The sequence below is a fragment of the Xiphophorus maculatus genome, chromosome 20 (genome assembly GCF_002775205.1).
Source record: "Xiphophorus maculatus strain JP 163 A chromosome 20, X_maculatus-5.0-male, whole genome shotgun sequence".
Taxonomy (NCBI): domain Eukaryota; kingdom Metazoa; phylum Chordata; class Actinopteri; order Cyprinodontiformes; family Poeciliidae; genus Xiphophorus; species Xiphophorus maculatus.
Genome location: NC_036462.1, coordinates 26335657 through 26356980, shown reverse-complemented (window position 1 = coordinate 26356980; position 21324 = coordinate 26335657). Strand labels below are relative to the sequence as shown.

At 40.0% G+C, this 21324-nt stretch overlaps 2 protein-coding genes across 4 annotated transcripts in view; both read left to right on the top strand.

The window, feature by feature from the left end:
• The window catches only part of ndrg3 (NDRG family member 3), a 50611-nt gene extending 39257 nt beyond the window's left edge, over positions 1 to 11354 (top strand). For 2 of the 3 annotated variants that reach the window (XM_005800629.2, XM_005800631.2), the window contains 10 exons: positions 1471 to 1557; positions 2746 to 2802; positions 4555 to 4658; positions 4846 to 4911; positions 5000 to 5051; positions 5130 to 5177; positions 5270 to 5305; positions 5674 to 5725; positions 8700 to 8738; positions 10388 to 11354. In XM_005800629.2, coding sequence (XP_005800686.1) covers positions 1471 to 1557; positions 2746 to 2802; positions 4555 to 4658; positions 4846 to 4911; positions 5000 to 5051; positions 5130 to 5177; positions 5270 to 5305; positions 5674 to 5725; positions 8700 to 8738; positions 10388 to 10563 — 717 coding nt within the window. In that variant the 3' untranslated portion in view covers positions 10564 to 11354. The remainder of the gene's footprint in view (positions 1 to 1470; positions 1558 to 2745; positions 2803 to 4554; positions 4659 to 4845; positions 4912 to 4999; positions 5052 to 5129; positions 5178 to 5269; positions 5306 to 5673; positions 5726 to 8699; positions 8739 to 10387) is intronic. The other variant, XM_005800630.2, reaches the window with a different exon arrangement.
• Positions 11355 to 15666: 4312 nt separating this feature from the next.
• Positions 15667 to 20752, top strand: LOC102236890 (src-like-adapter 2). Its single transcript, XM_023324533.1, has 8 exons — positions 15667 to 16011; positions 16513 to 16592; positions 16686 to 16785; positions 16864 to 16950; positions 17276 to 17379; positions 19043 to 19195; positions 19283 to 19403; positions 20189 to 20752. The coding sequence occupies exons 2-8, from the start codon at positions 16520 to 16522 to the stop codon at positions 20310 to 20312; spliced, it is 762 nt and encodes a 253-aa protein (XP_023180301.1). The 5' UTR covers positions 15667 to 16011; positions 16513 to 16519; the 3' UTR covers positions 20313 to 20752.
• The last annotated feature ends 572 nt before the right edge of the window (positions 20753 to 21324 follow it).

Here is a 21324-nt window from a genome sequence, read left to right as displayed (position 1 = left end):
AGTCTGCTCCTGTTTAAAACTCAAGTGGAAACATTGATTGTGAAATATGTTTGGCTTTAACAGGCCGGAAAGAGAACCTTTTTACCCAAGATGGGCAGAGCGACTCACAGTGCACCGCATTCATAGTTTGGCCAAACGCAGCATCTGCAGAATCCACTCGATATTAAACAAGATCAATTCTGTGTTTCCCCAGACAGCCTCTGTCTGCCTTCAGGCAATTTTAAAGCCACTCGCCTGCATTTAGAGTCCCAGCACTCTCTGTTGAATCATATCTCAGCTTCATTTGAACCGACAGATGTGCTTTATTTTTTTATAAGTTTTATCAGTGTCTTCATATGAGCATAAAATTCTTATGTTTTGCTATTTTCTTCATGTTCTCCTGCCTTCATTAACAGCTTTAAAAACATATTTATTTTCCCCAATCTGTAACCCAACACCTATTTGAAAAAGAAACAATTAGTAGTTATAGCTTCCAAAAATTTTTCTTCTTAAACTATTTTTGAGCTTTTAGCTGATGATGGTGATAGTCCTTTCAACTTCTAAAACTGAGTAATGTTTAGAAGGAAAAAGGCAACCAGCCGAAAGCGCAGACAAAGGTAGTGAAGAGTGATGATTTATTGTATGAATTATTAATTGCCACCCAAGATAAAATTAGAGATAGTCTCCAGCCTGTTTATAAGGCAACAATTTGTTCAGTGAGGAGGAAAAAGTAAAGAGAGCTTTTCAGTCCCCATCTTATTTGAGAGGGTTTAGCTTCATACATACATCAGCAATTAGTTTTTCTCGCATGTTGTTTTTCAACAAGTCAATTCAAGCTAATACCACACACCTAGTGGAAGGAGCTGAAGATAAAATACTAAGATACAGTCAGCTGCTCTCATTTATTGGTCTGTAGGAAACATTTTGTCACGACTGCAGCTGTTAGTGCAGGTAAACATGCATTAGAAATCCACAGCCTGTTATTTATCATGTCATCCCCAGAGTGACAGAAGATGCCTGCAAAATAAAAATTACATCATTTTCTTATCTTAAACAGTTTATGCCCACAAAGAACATCACCTCTGACCTCAGTGGCCTGCTGGCTGACGCACAGCTAGAACTGTGTGTCCTTTGCCACAGCATAAACTGTGTGGTGGGCTGGTCCCCTTAACTTCCTGTTTGCTGTTGCTTCCTTTAAAATCAAGTCTTCAATTGTTTTATAATTCTGGAGTGAAAAGTATTTGTAGTAAAGAGAAAAACTGAGACTTTCCGCTGCTTCCATTCACTGCTCCTATGTTTATCAGAGTAGAAGAAAACCTGCTTCTTTGTTTTTGTTCACTTTCTTTTTAGTGGTTTTTTTTTTTAAAGAAAGTTCATGGCCACACAATCATTTAAAAATGTTTCCCTTTTTTGTTTTTATTTAAAACTTACCTGTCTCTAAAACATAGCTGGCCTACTGCATTACGTTCGCGTTTATTGCTTGCTTTCCAGCTGAACAACCCCAGCCTCGTAGAAGGACTGGTTCTGATCAACGTCGACCCGTGCGCTGAAGGCTGGATTGATTGGGCCGCTTCGAAGGTCAGTGTTCCAACTGACAGTTTGAATGAGAAAACATGAATGAGAAATATGCTATCAGAAGCGACCAAAATGGAAAAATAAACTGACAAACTACACAAAAAATATATATTTATTTTACCGTTGTCATACTGCGATTCAGACGACTTTTAAATTATTGCTAGAGGAAGAGCATCCTACCAACAAAAATGGTGGAACAACAACACTGGGTTACAACAGAATATTCTTTGAAGTTGTCTATTTTTTCAACTGATTTAGGACTATTTAGCATCCAAAAATTACATCAATTTTTCTCAATCAGGTTTTTATTCTTATTTGATTTAGAGAAATCCAATCTCCTGACTAAATTCATGACATTTTTGTGACTTTATCCGTTCATTTCTGTTAATGTTTCTCATCCAAAAATGATTTTAGGAGAAAAAAATTGTTTTCCGACAGAGCTTATTAATTAAATGTTACAAACTCGGATTTCTGTAAATTGAATAACAAACATTTATGAAGGTAATTACATGTAAATCAAACATTTTGTCTTCATTGTGTAAAATTCTCTGTCTCTTTTCTGTCCTGATGGAGTCTCTCCTCCTGCTGTACATTCATTGATCCAGATTCTCAGGATCCAGACATGAGAACAAGTTGTGCATTTTGATGCTCATGTTGCTCCATAGTTCAGAAAGTTGACCTGATTGAGCAAAACCAGTGTGACTTTTGGATTGAGCTCCTCAAAATGACCCTAAAACAGTTGAAAACTCCCAGACAATCTTTTGGCTTTTAACTAATGTAATAAAGTGTACAATATAAGATCTGCACAGGCAGAGCTGACTCAGTTTTATTAGATGAGCAGTGGTTAAAAATACACATCGTAAGTTTTATCAGAAAGCGCTGATACAATCAGATAGAGTTGTTTTTCTACCAGACCTCATGTTGATGTAACATAGTGCAGCTTAAGATATATTAAGTTGCTCTATGTTCATTTCTAAAACACACAGTAGACAGCGTTTCTTGTTCAATAATGTTTATTTAAGTAATAACTTAGCAACACTCTAATTATGCTATTTATTCTTTTTATTATTGTTGCACAAGCTGAATTTGCTCATCGAGTACAAAAATCAGTTCCCTAAGAAAATGAAAAGCACACACTAACAAAATGATGACAAATGTGTTACATTGTCTCTGCTGGCTGTGTGTGTGTAGCTGTCTGGATGGACCAGTAACTTGGTGGACATCGTCATGGCTCACCACTTCAGCACTGTGAGTACTCACTGCGACTCTCTTTCTTTTTATTTTCCCCTCGTTCATTACTGACTCTGAGTTGGCGTCTGTAGTAAACTACTCAACTTCTCTGGAAAAGCCAGAGGTTTGTCTAACTGTTAACGGCTATCCGACGTTTGCTAATAACATCTTTAATATGCAGAGAGGCCGATCATGACCAGCTTAAAGCAAACAGTCATCTAGTAGTGCTATAAATGACCCCACTGTGCAAACATATGCAGCTGTTGGAGTGAATCAATCATGTAAAATGTATTCACATCCACTGCGCTTTTGACTTCCTGTACGTTGTTGTGTATGAAATCGATTATTCCTTGATCCTTTCAGCACACGAGGTCACATTACAGGCACAGAAATTTGAAACATTGTTTTTTTTGTGTTTGACGTCATATGCAACTAAAGCAGAATTGTGAAGCTGAATAAAAATTACACAAGGTTGTATTTTACCCATCTGAAAAGTGAAGCTGCAGAGATCCACAGACTCTATAGACTAGACAAGTAGGTGTGAACTGAAAAATTGGCCCCGATTTCCTCAGTCTTACCGATCTTATCTTCCTCTGCATAGGTCTAAAAGTCAGCCATTGTTCCCTTTTCCTCTGCCTTGGGAGAGGTTTGACTGACAGAGGTCAACAATAGTCACCCACTGTTGCCAACTTAGCAACTTTGTCGCTATATTTAGTCGCTTTTTAAACAAACAAACAAAAACATTATCGACCAAAATTGGAATTGGGAAGTCAGGCCTTTTAAAGATCAACGACGGACCTGAAAACTGTAATCAGTGCCCCCTATAGACAGCTGTTGGGGCTTATACATCCTCCATAAGAGCAGACAAATTAGTTCTATATACCATGGGTGCAAGGACTTTATGACGTTTTTGCAGCTTGTTCTTGATGCATGTTCATGTTGTCCAAGTGATATGAAGTGTGTGCGCAGCAGTGTGAGAGACCTATGAAGACTTTGTAGTAGTTCAGTCACACTTTCTATAGACCTGGCATGTATGGAAGAGAGGCAGTAGAAAGCTTAAAGAAGTACTGTTAGCTGTTTGCTACTAGAAAACATGTGGGAGAAGGTTATTTGTTTTGACCTACATGTAAAAGTCCAGGTTTTGGCTAAAAATTAACCATATCTATGTTTCCATCCAATTGTTTTGTGAATTTTGAGCAAACCTCTAAAATGTTCCACAAAACAAAACGCAAATTAGGCGCATTTCTGCCTCCAGGTTTGGAGCGAATCAACCAGGCTATGCAAAGCGTAATCTCGTCAGGTGTAATAAACACATGGTTGCACTAAACAGGAAGTGGAGGTTACAAACTAGCATGGATCACACAAGTCTAAGAAAAAATGGAGCGAGAACTTTGCAAGTTTTCGTTTTGTTCCATGCCTCTGACAAAGCACCAGTAGGATGGGAACGTTGACTATGTCAGAACTTGTTCAGCAAATGTGTTTCCATCTCCCCTTCGGCGCATTAACACTTTTCCAGAAAAAAGTAAAAATATCTTTGTGAAATTGATGGAGTTTTTTCAAATGTTGCCATTTCCATAAACCTATTTACAATGCTATGCTTCAAAATGCACATGAAAAACCCTTAATGGGTCACCCTGCACACCCCATGGTGAAACATAGCAGTGACAACATCATGCCAAGTGTGGCAAAACGAGAAAGAAGTACAATTACTGGACTCTTAAAATGTGTTTGTCTTTACTAGAATTTGTTGAAGTATTTTCTGTCCACCAGGATGAGCTGACAGAAAACCAGGAGCTGATCCAGACCTACCGCCTCCACATCGCCCAGGACATCAACCAGGACAACCTGGCCCTGTTCTGTGGCTCCTACCAGTAGTAAGCTCAAAGACGTGAAAGCTGCACATTGTTTTGCTTTTTCTCCTTCTTCGGTTCTTTAATTATTTTTTTTTATTTCTGGTTAAAACTTAAAATTAATCCCAATAAGGCCAATCTAACCCCACAGTTGAAGTCAACACAAATCATGGCTTCATCTTCTCTTAACACGCCGTTACTTTGTCTGCAGCCGCAGAGACCTTGAGATCGAGAGGCCCATCGTGGGGTTGAACGAGGATACGGTGAACACACTAACGTGGGTGTTGAGACTGAGGCGGCGCTGATCGGTGTTTTGCATCAGAGCGCAGCGTGACCTTAGATGTTTTTCTGTTCATCCACACCAGGTGCCCCGCCCTGCTGGTGGTTGGAGACACGTCACCTGCTGTCGAGGCTGTGGTAGGTCAAAGTTCATCAGAAATGATCATTTAAATAATTTGCTGCTTCTTCTTTGTTATCAACGTCTATGTGTTTCAGGTGGAGTGCAATTCCAGGTTGAATCCCATCAAGACCACACTGCTAAAGGTGAAGAGCGTTTGCTATTTCGAATCGGTAAAACTCAAATCAATTTTAGCTTTGAAATTCATGTTTTAATGAAACTGATATTGATTCTTTAGATGGCTGATTGTGGAGGCTTGCCACAAGTTGTGCAGGTTAGTTAATTTTTTTGTGTTTTACTTTTTAGAAATCCAACATATCACTTTTTTTCTGAAGCTGAAGCAACATTCAGCTTCTACGCAACACAAATCTGGAATAAACTTTCAGAAAACTTTAAAACTGCAGAAACACTGACTGCCTTCAAATCAAAACTCACCTGTTTAGACTTGCCTTTGATTCATAATAACTGGAACATTAATCAACATATTTGTGTACTGATGATTTTAATGATAGCATTTGACAAAATGTAGCGTTCGCTGCTTGTTTCATCATTACTGTGTTACGTTTTTATGATGTCGAACTCTTTGAACTGCCTTGTTGCTCCAATTGGCTTTAGAGATAAAACTTGACTTTCTCTCTGCAGCCCGGGAAGCTCGCCGAGGCGTTCAAGTACTTTGTTCAGGGCATGGGATACAGTAAGTAAACAGCTGTCATTTTAATGTGTCAAAGGTCTTTGAAAAACATCTAAATATATGAATATATATAGTAACTCGGGTTTGAACCAGTTGACTTTGTGGTCACTTTCTAGCTGCTTTTCGATGACGTTCTTGTGGTTCAGGTTCGCCTGTGTTTACTTCTTCGGCTTCCTGTTGACGTGAGCGCAATTACAAAAGACTCCTGAACTTGGTGGGGGTTGTTTTTTGTTTTTCTCTCTCCCTCTCATTGCTGCCTGTTGCTAAACAACCCTGGTTTTGGTGGAGTGGGTTGGGTTTTGTCCAGGAGAGCATGAAAAGAGGCACGCTCTCTGCGCCCCCATCCCGGACGGAGCGGCCTGCAGGGGGTTCTGTTGGTGCTAATATAATTTCCTCTGTGCTCTTTGCAGCGTGTGCCACTCTCAGCTCTCAGTAGGTGAGGTTTGTGTCTGAAATCACACTCAGATGTGCTGAACAGCAATTTGCTTCCTGCTCGGCACAGAGTGGGTGTTGAAAATGACCCCTTTTTTATTGTTCGTGGTGTGCTTTTTTTTTCTCTCTCTCTCTCCCTTTTAATTCTCAACTGTTTACTGATGCGCTCTCTTTTGAGGGAGAGTCATAGTTAAACAGGCTTTCTGGTTTTATTGTTTGTAGTTTTGGGAAAAAAGAAAAAGATTGAGAGTGTGACCTCCGGGCAGATGACTCGGTCTATAAAGTTTTGCTTTCCTTTCTCACACAGATGGCATCTGTCTGCAGTGGCCTGCAAAATTAGTGATGAGAGTGAACATTTTTATATTTTGTCACGTTACAACAACAAACCACACTGTATTTTTTATTTTTTTTTAGATTTCATGTAAAAGATCAACAAGGGTCATCAAGAGAATAATAATATACTTTATTGATCCCCAGGGGGAAATTGCTTATTTGTTGACAAACTACTCCAGTTAAATATTAGCAACAATTAGTGATATTTATAACACAAGTGTGAAATTAATATTTAAACTACAAGTACTTTAAATATGAGCTAAATATAAAGTAAATAAATGGAAATGTGTGGATCTTTAACAAGTCCAGAGGGTAGTAGTGCATAACTGGGAAGTGCAGAGAAAATTATACTTTTTTTATCATATTTTTTGCAAATAGGATAAAAAATGGTTAAACAAATTTATACTCAGCCTCCCTGATTCAACGCTTTGCAGAACCACATTTTGCTCAGTGCACACCTACACCATTCCTCTTTGCAAAAAAAATGTTTCAGTCTGATTGGATGGAAAGTGTCTTTGAGCGAGCTGTTCCAGAATATGAACACGCTCTGAGCTTCGGCATCCGCCTGCAGTTCTGGAGTTTGTTGTCCAGCTGGAAGGTGAAGCTCCGCCCCCTTTCTCAAGCCTTTTGCAGACTCAAATAGGTTTATCTTCAAGAATTATCCTGGATTTAGCTCTGAGGGACTCTGCCACCACCATGTTTCACTGTGGTGCGGAGATGAGTGGTGGTCAGTGTTTTTTGCCACATGTCAGTTTTTAGCACATAGTTCCCTTTTGGTCAGAGACCAAGAAGACTTTCTTCGTGCTACTTCTCCATAAAGACTCATTTTGTGGAGTGCTTGACGAATAATCGTCCCGTTGACGATTTTAGTAATCAAGTAATCCATCTATTATTCTCATGATTAATTGTGTAATCAAATAAAAGAAGTGTCAATATCAGCTGTAGATATCAGCCCAAATTTTCATATTTGTGCATCTCCAACAATTACTTTCCTGTTTCTTAGAAGATGAACCTGTAACAATAATACAGGTTTATGTCAAAATTCCACAATAATCTGAAATTATATTCAATGTAATAACATTAAAAAGCTACATATTCAAAAACGTAATTTTGTGTGTGTTTTACGTGTATGCTCCAGTTTGTAGTTTATTCATTTTTAGTCATTTTAATCACTGAACACTCACTTGGCATTGCCTTTTTATAGCTTTAGCATCCATATGAGTGATGGGATCTTTGTCACACAGAAACACGCATGTCAGCTTTGTACATATTGCATACATTTTGTAGGGAATTTATTTTCTGGTTCGTCTATAAAGCTACACTCGTTAAGCGTCAGCTACAGCTTCCTGCTGTTTTCCTTCTATCTGCTTCACCTGAAAACCCTGGAAAAAAATGACAATTATTATTGTCAAATGTTATGCTAACAGCATTTAGCCTTTGTTAGCAACTCATCAGCAGAAATAAGGGCATTACACACTGTGCTCAACAGTGAAGCATAATTAATCAAAGCTTCAAGGCAGATAATTTGCCTCTAGGTATTTTTTGGGTTGCTTCATTTTAAATGCACAATAACGTGCAAATAAAATCCGAATGAAAATAAATCCGAACCACACTTTTCCGATTATTTTTTTGCTCATATAAAAGCAAAACGTTAATTTTTCTTTCCACTTGCTATGCAACTCTTTGTCTTTTCTTTTCTTTTCCTGTCAGCCTGCCACATTAAACCCTCTGCAGTTTGATGTTACGTGACAAAAAGTGAAAGCACTTTTTTGCAAGGCGCCGTATGAGTGAATCTCTTTAATGTCACTTCTCTTTTGGTCTCTGCTGCTCTCAAACTCTTCGCCGTGGGAGGAGCTGGCGTGGCGGTGGCGCTTTAAAGGCCATCCAGGCCACCTATCGAGTAAATGTCACCGCGGGATTAGAGCAGATTAAAAAAAGGGCGAATGTGTGCAGAATAAAACTTCGGCACCTCAGTGTGTTTCCCCCTCATTAACACCTCGGGGCAGCGTGAAATGCAACAGGAAACGGCCAGAGACGGCAGGAAGCAGCCCTCGATGTGTGCACACATACTGTGATTTCTTACCTCTTGTTGCCAGGCAGCTGCTGTTTGTCCTCAGCCACTGCCAAGCCTCCTCTATAAACAAAAAGATGCACCTTTTCACTCCTCTTCTCCTTTTTCTCTTGTCTTTTCTTCTTCTACTATTGCCCTCAGTTCCCTACGTTCTCCTCAGTCACCTGAGCAACGAATCAGGTACTGGACTCTTCACCAGCTCCTCCACCAGGGGGCGCTTTGAACCAAAATGCTTCTGCGGCGCATACGTATGTCAAACTCAAGGCCCGGGGACCAAATCCGGCCCGCCTTAGCTACTTATGTGTCCCTCTGGACTGCAGGGGGACACCTATAATTAGCAGTTGTTTGCTTAAATATTGTTTCATCAATCAAAGCAACAGTTTTTATCTCTATACGGCCGAACTGCATCAATCAGTCCCTCGAGTTTTTCGCCGTCGCAAAATCAACAGATCTCCGCACTTTTTCGTGCCACTCCATAATTGTGAGTTTATTGCAACTCTTCCACAGTGGTTGATAAACAATGGGTTAAAGTGATGCTAACTCCCACCTGCAGGTGGCAGTATGTCTTACATCTACTACACTGCTGCCTCAGCCTTAACTGATGTTAAATTATAGTTTATGATTAGTATGGAGAGTAGCAAAAAAGTCACATTTACTGAAATATAAGCTCAACATTTCATGCCAATATTTCTAAATTAGCCCCTCAAATTTTGATTGGTTTTGTAATTTCATTGATTTTTTTGCAGTCATGAAATCCTGGAGGGACTGACCAGAGTGAAAAGATGTTCCATATTATTTACTTTTTAAGAAGTGCTTATTGAATTCATACAAGGATATTTATTAATATTTTTAAAGGGGCAGTATTTTTGTAAAATCAACTTTTTTTGAGTTCCTTCAGCTCCTTCAGACTAGCCAGCAGCAATTAGCAAACACCTGCATAAGCGTAACGTCACGTCTAATAATATAGGAGCTATTTCTCAGTGAACCACTGGTAAAAATGTTGTTAAAAGGGTTTATAAAGGAGCCATGTTGTGACGACTTCCTGAAGGTGGAGTTTCAGAAAAAAGTAGGAGTTTCTTAAAGAGACAAAGGCCCAATTTCAAGGTGTTAAATTACAAAGTCAAATTTCTTTTAAGTCATATTTGGTATATGCAGCATTTTGATAGTAACTGAAGGTAACATAGTTACTTGATTGTGCTGTAAAATGTCACTTTGTGCCTAAAGAGCACATAATACTGCCTCTTTAACAGCTTAATGGGTTTTAGTAATACATTCCGGCCCAAACGGCCCTTTGGGACATTCATTATCTTGATGTGGCCCCAAAATGAAAATGAGTTTGACACCCCACCCCGCTCCATTCTGAATGTGAATGTGTGCAGAAAGCTCCCCACAGAGCTCTGCTAGACGTTTTCCAGCAGCATTTTCAGAAGCTTCTGTATTACATTCTTCTTCTTCTGCCTGTCGGAGCCCGGCGCTTCCCGTTAGCATGTCCTCGCTCCGGCGTCCAAATACTGCATGACCCGCTGCAAAATGCCGTGCTCTGTTGTGCCGCATTGCTTGTGTCGTTTTATTTTTTTTCCCCTCCCCTTCAGTGGACACGTTCAGCAGTTCTCAGTCACACGCCTTTATTGAATTTTAGCCTGATTAGTCGTTTTATCTGAGAATTGCTTGCATGGTAAGCACTTTTCTTTTTCTGTTTTTCAGTTGTTTCTGTATCCCTGCTTCACTCTGGTCTCTGTGTTGATGTGAGTGTGTGTGTGTGAGAGTAGAATATTAACATCTATTGTTTTTTTGTTTTTTATCCTCCTCCCTCCTCCTCCCTGTTTCAGTGCCGTCAGCAGGAATGACTCGCCTGGCTCGCTCGCGCACCACCTCCTCCTCCAGCATCACCTCCATGGAGAGCAGCCGCAGCCGCAACAACATCAGCAGCCTGCTGGAGGGCAACGCCGCCGCCGGGGCGCTGGACAGCCAGGTGGCGCCCCAGACCATGGAGGTGTCCTGTTAAACCCCACCCCACCTGCGTGCGCACTCCCACAGTAATTTATACGCCACTCCCCTCCTCCCTCTCTTTTCTCTCTCATCCTGCTCCCAAGCTACTCGACGCCAGAGGGAGTGTGTGTGTGTGTGATTAGAAAAGGAGGAGCTAATAAAAAAAATATATTAACAGAAGCATATTAGAGGATATGTTATACATATATACTGTCAAAGTCAACATACTAACATAAACGATGAGAACATTCAGATGTTGTATATTTAAATGTTTGAGTCAGCTGTCTAACCTTGTATTTATTTTTTGTTTTTGTTTTAAGCCTCTTCAGACCTTCATTGTAGAAATTCTCTGTTCACTAGAGCTTCTTTTATTTCATTGTGTTTTTATTTTTTTTTTTAAAGTTCTTTCATGGATTTTCAGCAAATTGTGTTTCTCTTTTTAAACCTGCTGCAATGCAGAGGAGTCACAGAAGGAAGCGAGGGACAAAAACATGCGCAGATTCTTGTCGGGACGCAGGTTTGGGATGTGAAAGATGAGGCCACGATGAATCATTTTAAAGGTCTTTCCTGGATGGGATGTTTTTATGTGGTGCGATAAAACTGAAAGCAGGTGTGCTCGAAAAGGCTCGAGTTTCATTTGCGTGTCTTCAAGGTTTGGAACGCGTTTCATTTCATCTGAAGTTCTTGTCACCTTTTTTGAAAGAAAGCGCAATCTATAGCGTCTGATTAAAAGTCTGAATTTGGAAAGCATCGTTTAAAGTTGAAACTGACTGGATATTTAAGCATAATAAAACAAGATGCTTTTTTTTTTACTGTCTGAAATTAATTCCTGTTTTATGTTACAATTAGCAAAATTATTTCAATTTGGTAAATTCCATAAAACTTAGCAAGATTTTTTTTTTTTGCAACTTAACCCAGTCAGATGTACGGAGACATTTGAAAACATAAAATTTTGCTACATTTCAGCTTACTTTGTCTCTGCTGTAGAATATAGAATTACCATCACAAGCCATTATTAATAACTGTAATAAATTACATTAGAGAGTAGCAAATTCAAATGTTTTTTATATTGTTCTCCTCTTAAAAATCTGGAGCTGGAAAACTTTGAAAAGACTGAAGAAGTGCATGAACTTTCTGCAAGAAAAATGGGCGAACTGGAAAAACAAACCAGACATTTTGTTAATCTAGCCTTTAAAGCCAGATTACAAAGTATTAAAGCAGGGGCCTCAAACTCCAGTCCTCAAAGGTCGCTGTCCTGCATCTTTTAGATGTGCCTCTGCTGCACCACACCTGAATAGAATAATTATGTCATTGTCAAGGCTGGGAGAACTGATCTACACAAGGAGGAGGTAATTAAGCCATTTCATTCCAGTGGTTTGTACCTGTGGCGTATCTAAAAACTGTAGGTCTGTGGCCCTCGAGGCCTGGAGTTTGACACCTGTGCATTAAAGGAATCTTGTTGTTTAAAGGTAGCAGTCAGGAGAAGGATACAAGATCTTGCAGTGCATCATTTGTATACCATGGTGACAAAAGCGGGTGGAGGAGGATCGCTGAGAGGCCAAAAGTAATAACAAGAGCAGCTTGTGTTCTCCATGCACTAAGAATGTATTATTGGTGAAACGGTTCCCAGTGTCAGCCATGTTTGACTGAAAACCTTCACTTAATCAAGTAAACCACGTTTTTTTTTTTTCTCTTCCTTCCATCTCGCCAATTCATTGCTTTTCAGTTGAATCGATGCATTAAAGATGATGGGAACAAAGTTGTAAGAATGCATTTAGGTCTCATTATTTTACACCACATAAACCATATCGGGCACACGTTTGTGAGCCAGCAGAGGAGCCGCATTTTGACGGCAGATGAAGTGAGGCAGACGTAGCACAAGTGAGATTCTCCTAGAAAATATCACCGTTTAGCTTAGATTTCTCCTTGTGATCGAACTCAACGCCTCCATCTTTTTCTGTAATTCTTTACGCTCCGTGTTGATGTTTGTGTTCGGGCTGAATGGATTTTTCACTGACGCTTAATAAACAGGTTCAGGTGTGAAACGTGTAGCAGTCCTGTCACGTATAGGGGCCAAGAACGGCTTCTCATTGTCCGCTGATTCAGCTCATTTCTACTTCTACTGAATAAAAAGCTGCGAGACGAGAACATGTCTGGTGTTTTTCTGTTTGCCTTTATTTTGTATCTTTCTCCCAATAAAGTGGAAGAGGAGCTTCTTCATTCAGCTGGCAGGAGAAAGGCAGCCGGTAAGTTCTAGTACTTTGTAGTGTTGGTGGAAAAACGAGGTGACGGTGGTGAGACTGTTTCCAACCGCACATGTTCTTATTTCCTTTCTGAGTGATAGCTGCTGCTGTCACAGATGAGGCCGTCTATTTTTAGCACGCAGCGATAAAAAACAACAATGATCAGCTGCTTTACAAAAGACAACGACTTGAGAGGTGCAGAGTGGAACAAAAACAATGTGTCTGTGCATAGGAATGTTCTAGTTTCTCTTTAAACGTTATGCAAGCGCAAGAAAACACTGCGTCATAATGTAACGCTGTTAAGATTGATCTTTTTGGGGGACGTCCGTTAACGAATCAAACCCAGTTTCCTCTTTTTTTTTTAATTTAATTTTTCAACCCTTGAGAAATATTTGTGCAAAAATCATTCTGTTAACTCATTCAGCAATATTTTTAGTTTACAAACAGAATAAAAATTAGTCAGGAATCAGAATTTACCCTCGGTTCTGGTTTTTAGCAGGGTGTACACGCATCCCACGCCTTAATATGTATTAAATTGATTAAAAATGTAAGTTGGCATTAAATGCGCTAATCATTTAAATTTTGTTGTGTCAGCACTATTTAATTTCGTATTCTATGTAGATTTTTTTTTCCTCGGAGGACTTTTCTATCAGGCAAAACGTTCTTAACTTAAGCTATTCTGCGACTCAAGGTGGTCAAGGCCACAAACACTTAATATTCATTTAGCCTATATGGTTAAGGCTACTGATAACAAGCTGCTAATACTGGCTTGCTATGTGGTTAGCAAGCAAACAAACCGACCGTTAGCAGCTAGCATACGGCTGTTTAGCCACTTGCTATATGGTTAGCAAGCAAACAAACCGACCGTTAGCAGCTAGCATACGGCTGTTTAGCCACTTGCTATGTGGTTAGCAAGCAAACAAACCGACCGTTGGCAGCTAGCATACGGCTGTTTAGCCACTTGCTATGTGGTTAGCAAGCAAACAAACCGACCGTTAGCAGCGAGCATACGGCCGTTTAGCCACTTGCTATGTGGTTAGCAAACAAACAAATCGACCGTTGGCAGCTGGCATACGGCTGTTTAGCCACTTGCTATGTGGTTAGCAAGCAAACAAACCGACCGTTAGTAGCTAGCATACGGCTGTCTAGCCACTTGCTATGTGAGAAGCACAAAGCTGCTGTCACGAGCTACAAAAATACCCCAGAAATGTCTCAGTTTTGTCCCATTACATTTGCTCATCTCTTGTGTTAAATTTTACTAAGAATGGTTTTACAAATGGTTTTTAAAAAGTGAAAAATGTACTGGTGAAACCTTCGTAAAACGGTTTGCGGAGGCGGCCAGAACAATACTGCTTCTGCTGCATCGCACTTGAATCTGATGATGTCAGATTTTCTAAGCTCCGCCATTAGAAAATCTGACCTGTTCCATGAATGTTGCTCTGTTGCTATGGAAGATTTTTAATGGTGATGACCCAACTTTCCATCTGTGCTAACAGGCTGTTCTGGTGATTAACTCCAGTCTGATCTGTTCTTCTATTTCTTCCGTTCACTGCTGTCGTTTTGGTTCTTATAAAAACTCCGAGCAACTGATTAAGAACCTCAAGATTTTATCACGCCCCCAGTACCAGTGAAGATGCCTTTTCCGGCACAAACAAAAATGTTATCGTAATATTTTTCCTCGCCTTTATAATGCACAAGTAGAAACAACACAGCCACAGTGAATTTCTTCTTAATTTTTCAGTGACCTTTCCACTTGGCCTGCATCTTTGTTTAATATGTAGTAATATGGAGAACAGGTGTAATGGAGTCAGGTTTGTAGGCCGCCTCGCTTTACAAGCAACGCATGGTGTGGCATCAGAGCAGTCCAAATACAGAAACCGTCATCCCTCCACATAACCATCCAGGGTGAGATTTAGGTCCCTTACTATAAAACCTTCCCACTTCCTGTCTCATTAGTGCTAAATAAAAGCCTCCAGGACCTTTCAAAAAGCTTTTATTCATTATTGTGCCAATGCTTTAGATTTCTTACAAAAGTTGTTATATGTTGCGTCAATATTTCAATATAATTTCCCCTAGCAGATAACTGGATCACTGAGAGATGTCCAAAAAAAAAATATATCTTTTTAAATCTATTATTTTACAGGAGAGAGGTTAGGGTAAATTTTTACACCTCTTTACTTTTCTATTTCACAAATAGTCTTACTGGAAATATTTTAGACGATCCAATCTCAGAATAGTTTCTTCTTTTTTTAGATACATTTATGAAAAAAATCAATAAAAAAAATTATATATATATATAATATAGTATATTACTATATTTATATATATATAAGTATATATAAATACATACATTTTCTATATTTTCCATATAAATATATATGAAAAATATATATATTTTCATATATATGAAAAAAGATATATATATATTTTTTAAAAAATTTTTCATATATATATATATATATATTTTTTTTTTTTTTTTTTGCTTTTTTTTACTTTACTATATTTTTTACAAATAAGTTTTAATATTCTTTACCATTCCACTATACGATATGAATTTCAGAGTTAAAGCTTCTATAACCTCAGGATTATGGTGAACTTTAGACTGATGAGAAATGATCACTTCATGGAGTCGTAGGCTGGCAGCCCGACGTGATTCTGCAGGGTTCTGGCTCTTTAATCAGAACGTTCCCATTTAATCAGCAGCTGGGTTTCAGTGGGCCGACGGAGAATCATGTAATCTGGCCGCCACATTTGGATTCCAACGACTGCTAATGAATTTTTTTTCTTTTTCTCATTGAAATTATGTCACCAGATCAAACCACAATAGCACTGCGAGTGCAAACACCACTTGCGCAGGCGGGGCGGCTCATTCCATAGACATGCGGTGTGTTTCAGAGATCTGCACAGGATAGAGAGCAGCGCTGCAGGGCGCTCTGAGTCAGATGTTCGAGCGTCGCACGTCACAGGAAGCTGGAGCTGGAGCCGTACATAAAGGCGAGGCGGGAGACCTCCTCTCTCTTCAGTCAGCCCACGTTAGAAACAGCTGCAAAAACACAGCTGCCTCCAAGAGCGCACATCAGCAGAAGAAGAAGAAGAGGCAGAGCTCAGCGTCACTCGCATTGAAAGGATTTTCTTACAGAAGATAAGGATTTATCTGCAAGCATTGTCTTTGGATATCACTGCGTCCTCTTGATAAATTACTGGAGCAAGAAACAAACTGGGTAAGTTCTATTTAACTGGAGACTTTTACCCTTTTTTTAGATTACATGTATTATTGAATTCTCTCATGATAAATAGATGAACAGTAAATGCGTTGTCTTCAGTGCATTTTGCAGTTTGTGTCATAAGAGGAAAATCTTCCTCTTTTCTAGCCTTCGAGTTGCATCAAAGCCTCGCTCGCTCCCTCGCTTACATGCTGCATGGAAATTTAACACAGGATATCACCGGGCTTCTTGTTGTGGTCGGGCGCCTTCCTGTCACCTCGTGTCTGTTGCCTGCTTACAATAAACGTAGAGTCCCTATAGGTGGCCACGATTTGCTGCACAGTCATAGCAATAATGAGTAGGATGAGGAAAATTAAATCTCCATGTTTCCCAGAATGTCTCACTAAGTTCTCCACTTCTTCTTCTACTTCTACCTCTTCTTCTCTTTGTTCTTCTACTTCTATTTGATCTTCTTCTACTTCTACTTCTTCTACTTGTTCTCACAAATTCCCAAACCAGTTAGAGGATGGGCACCTGCTACACCAGATGTCAGTGCAACCAGACGGTCCTCAGAAATCAGCCCGGATCTGCGACGCCAAGTAAGCTCCACTCCCGAAACATGCAGGAGGACAAAAAAAAGTAAATAAATTAAATAAATAAAGGAAAACATCGACGTATCTCGTCTCTTGCAGGACAACAGGAAAGTGTGATCGTCTCTTTGTACGACTACCCAGCGTTTGAGCGCACAGAACTGACCATGCACATGGGGGAAAGGCTGACCATAGTGTCAGAGTAAGTGTAACTCCAAACATCATCCGATCTGTGCTTGACGGCAGATTAGTGACAGACGTCTGTTCTCTCACGTCACAGCGACGGCGATTTCGTGATGGTGAGGTCCACGACCACCGGGCGCGAGAGCTACGTTCCCACCAACTACACGACGATGGTGACAGACAAGTGAGTGACGTTAAGACTTAATAGCCGTACGTGTGAGAAAGCAGAGGGAACGTGAAGAGAAGAGGGGAGTTCCGTGAGAGGAGGTTCTGTGTAGGTGAACTGCACCTCGGTGGAGAAAGACGTTTGGAACAAGATGTCTGCTCTCTCTGGTGACACAAACAGCCTCCAACAGTTTCACTCCTCCTCCTCCTGGGGGGGTCAATCTTCTGTCATAGTGTTCCAGTGGATTTTCCAGACCTGAAAACATTAACCAAATGTTGCAATGTAGTCTCATCTTGTTGAATATGTGGGTAATACTTTTGTTTTTTGTTTTTTTTTGTGACAGGTGGCTGTACACGGGGATCAGCAGGTATAAAGCAGAGGAACTCCTTAAACATCCCAGCAACCAGACTGGAGCCTTTTTGATCCGCGAATCAGAGACAAACAGAGGTTAGAGTTTTTTTGTTGTTTTTTTAAATAGTAAATTGTATAATAAACACATTTAATTCAATGTAATAGCCTCTGCTGTGATGTATTTAATTTGAAAGTACAACTTTAACGAGTTTGAGGCCATAAACAGCTCTGTTACGGTTATTTTGCTAGTCGGACACTGAGACAAATAGATTCAGACCTGAGTTGGGTTAACATGCAGGGTTGACCCAGTACACTGAATATGAGTTACATTAAATAATGTTCAGCCTGCCATAGAGTGGCCTTTATGTAAATGGAATACTGTGTAGGATTTGTTTTAGTTTAAATTTGTGTTTACTTATCGAGAAAGTTGAATTTAGATCCTAAAATGAACTCTCAGAATGGAAATGTTTAAAATTCTTGGATCCTTATGTTGAACCACGTTTGTGAGAAAACTTGAAAGTAGAAACAAGTTTAGCCTTTTATCTAGCTACATTAACTTGATGACTAATTCTTTGGTGAAAGTGTGAATATTGAACACAGCTAGCACTAGCTTGCGCTAACCGCTTAAAAACTGAAAGGCTAATTAATGTTTAAACTGGTGAATGTAAGCTAGTCAGTACCCACTGACATTAACATAATTTATCGCATCATTTTACTATCTGTTCATTTCTCATTTCATCCTGTGGGAGAGTTTCAGTGTAGACTCATCAGGTTGTTGAATAGTTCAAAATGGCGGCTCTTTCTGGTTTTTCTCTGTCCCGACTAACTGACTCACAACGTCTAGTTGAAACTACACAACTTCTGTCCCAGCACCATGAATCCAGCATTCTGCTTGAAGAAATAACTCAGCAGTTTATAAAATGCAGACATACACATGAAGGAACTGAAATACTTGCTTTTTTTGTTGAAGACAGAGAAAACATAAACAGCTTAGCTCATATAGGAGTAGCGCTAATGCAGCCAGATTAGCAACTTGGGGACTGAATACAACAAACTTTTTTTTTAAATTTTATTTTTAAAATCAGTATCTTTACATTTTCTACAGTATATATTGCATATTCTTTTCCTGGGATCCAGATGATCCTAGAAAAAGAAGCACTTAGAGTTCCTTGATGGCCTTGAGGCCCAAAAAGCACAAGAAATTTTATAACTCAGGCTGAAAATTGTGCATGTTACAAAACCACAATTTAAATATGACACCTATTTATTGGTTAAGGAAATAACACTCTCATCAACCTTTATGAAATGTTTGCTGTCAGTCCCGCGCTGATTAGAAACTTGCGTTCTTCAATTAAGAGAATTACTTTTTAACAGATCCCTATTTAAGAAAAGAATCGGAGCGATTTCTAAGTAGTAACGATGTGATGAAAGCAGAATGTGAAACAATCGAGCGTGGACAATATAAAATAGATATTATTGGTGCAATGATGGCTGATGAATAAACAGGAAGTGGGCCAAAAACCAAAGTTCTGCCCAGGGCTCCATTCAACTTTTGACCAGCCCTGCTGGTATTGTAACAATCTCTTCTGGGGGCAGAATCTAAATATTCATCAGTTTTTTTCTATCACTCAACTCATCTATGTGTTTGATCGTTTATTTAAAAAGTGCAACAAAGGGATTTCAACTCCAGGGAAAACAGTACAAAAGTCCAAACCTGTGTATTTTAACAGCTGCGTCTGTGTGTGTTTTCTGCATTTAGACAGCTATTCTCTCTCCGTCCTGCGGAGGACCGGCTCCTCAGACCTGAACCCCGTGAAGCACTACCGCATCTCCCAGCTGGAAAACTCCTGGGTCTACATTTCTCCAGGTCTCACATTCCCCTCCCTCCATTACCTGGTGGAACACTATTCAGGTTTGTGCTGAGGTCCTCGCCCTGTTTTCTCATGTCATCGCAGCAAAATGTACCTGGCTGACATCGGCGCGATTCTTCCTTCCACAGAACTTCCAGACGGGCTGTGCTGTCGACTGACGGTCCCTTGCTTCATCCAAGGGTTGGATGAGCCCAGACCGGTTCCCACCACCGTCAGAAGGCCGACCATCAACTGGAGGGAAATTAGCAGGTGAGAGGATCAACTGATGGCTGTTTTTGCTGGCATTGCCTCAGAGTGCATTGGTTCAGTCCAAGGTCATTAAAACCAACAAAGTAACGAAAACTGAAACTGGACCCATGTTGTGCATTTATAAAACTAAAACATACTGAAATTATAAGTATAATATTCTTCGTTTTTGTGTTTATGAATCTATTTCTTAGCCTTTCGAACTGGTGAGAAATTGATTACACACACACACACACACACACACACACACACACACACACAGACAGTTTACATCAGCTGGTGGCAAATTCAGACGGTTGCTCAGCAATAATTGAATCCATTATTTTTTAAACCATGACTAATAAAAACTAAACTAAAACTAGGCAACATTTAACTAATAATAACCAATAAAGACTCGCAAACACACACTAAATCCAACTAAATTAGACAAGCAAAAAGTCGCAACGACATAAAACGAAACTATAATGAGAAACAGAACTATTACAACCCTGGTTCAGTCCGACAGTACTGCATGATTTAGAGCTACGCGAACCGATGCAGAGGAGTTTGAAAACATGATCAACGGGGTAGATAAGGCTGCGGTTGTATTGACTCGTTGCTATTTGTATGCTTCACCGCCATGTTCGGTCTGAAGAAAGTTTCCTGCGCTGGGTTCAGATGTGTGACTCTGTGAAGTTCTACTTTATTTGTGATAATTGTTCTGCGGCCTTTTTTTTTTCTTTCTCGTCAAGCAAAACCGAAGCGATTCAAACCCCTAAACCGTTTTCCTGTTATGTTCCATTTAAAAGGTCCGTGGTCCTCGGGAGGAAGAGAACCGAGTCGGACAACTCTCTGGTGAGCGACGGGCTGAGGGAGGCCATCAGCTCCTACCTCCAGTTAACAGAGTGCAAAGATCACAGCTGGGACACGTGAAGGGAAGCCTGTGTGGTCAGTTTGGGGGGAAAAAAGTCAACAAAAAAATGAAGTCCAACAAAAAAAGTGAAGGGAATTACTGCTCTGGGGCTGCTGCAAGCTTGAGCAAACCCCTGAAGATGGTCCTCTGCGCGCCCAAACGCCGTCTCTGAGGATTAGTCCCGGAACAGAAGCGAGGCAGAGGCACTACACTGCTCAGAGACGAGTCAAACTGTCGGCCATTTTTAGTGCCAGGCGGACGAAGCACAGAGGCAGAGGATGTCAGCTGCGAAGAGGCGATGAATGTTTCACCTAATTTATGAAGATTTTAATTTAATATTGTCTGTTACAGCAATGTGATTGTATCTGAATGTTGTCGCTGTTGTCTTGTTATGTGAAACTAATATAATCTATACGCTAACAATAAATAATTTACACCAATAAAAACCACATATTTACAAGAGTGTAGAGCTTTTTTTAAAAATTTCATATGATTTAGTTTAAGGGTTCCAAAGGTTGGGTTTGGGGACTGACAAGTCAGTAAATATGAGTCCTCAGAGGGGCAGAGCCAGGGTGTGGCCATGGCAACCATTGGCCACCTCTGCTGCCATTCCTGTGAAGTGATTGGTTAATTCAGGTAAGTCGCTCATGAGCAGAGCAACAAGCAGTTCCCCTCCAAAACAGGTGGTGGCAGCAGTGATGAAACCAATAAACTCCTATGTTTATTAATATAGTAAGACCTTCAAGAAAATATTTTCTGTCTTTAGTGAATTATTTTGAAAATATAGATGTTGTGCTCCGTTGCGGCTCTGGCGCCAATCAGTTGTTGGCCTCCCTGAGTGAGTAACGGTCCCAGCCCGTCACCCCCATGAACATTTTCTAGCTTCGCCACTGCTTCTAGAAGTTAAGAACAAAAATGATAATTTCCCTGTTCAATGTTATTTTGCTCATTATATTACATCATATGCATTGATATTTGCTTCACCAATTCAAATTCAAGCAAATTTGAAAGTAAAAGTACACAAAAGTCCAG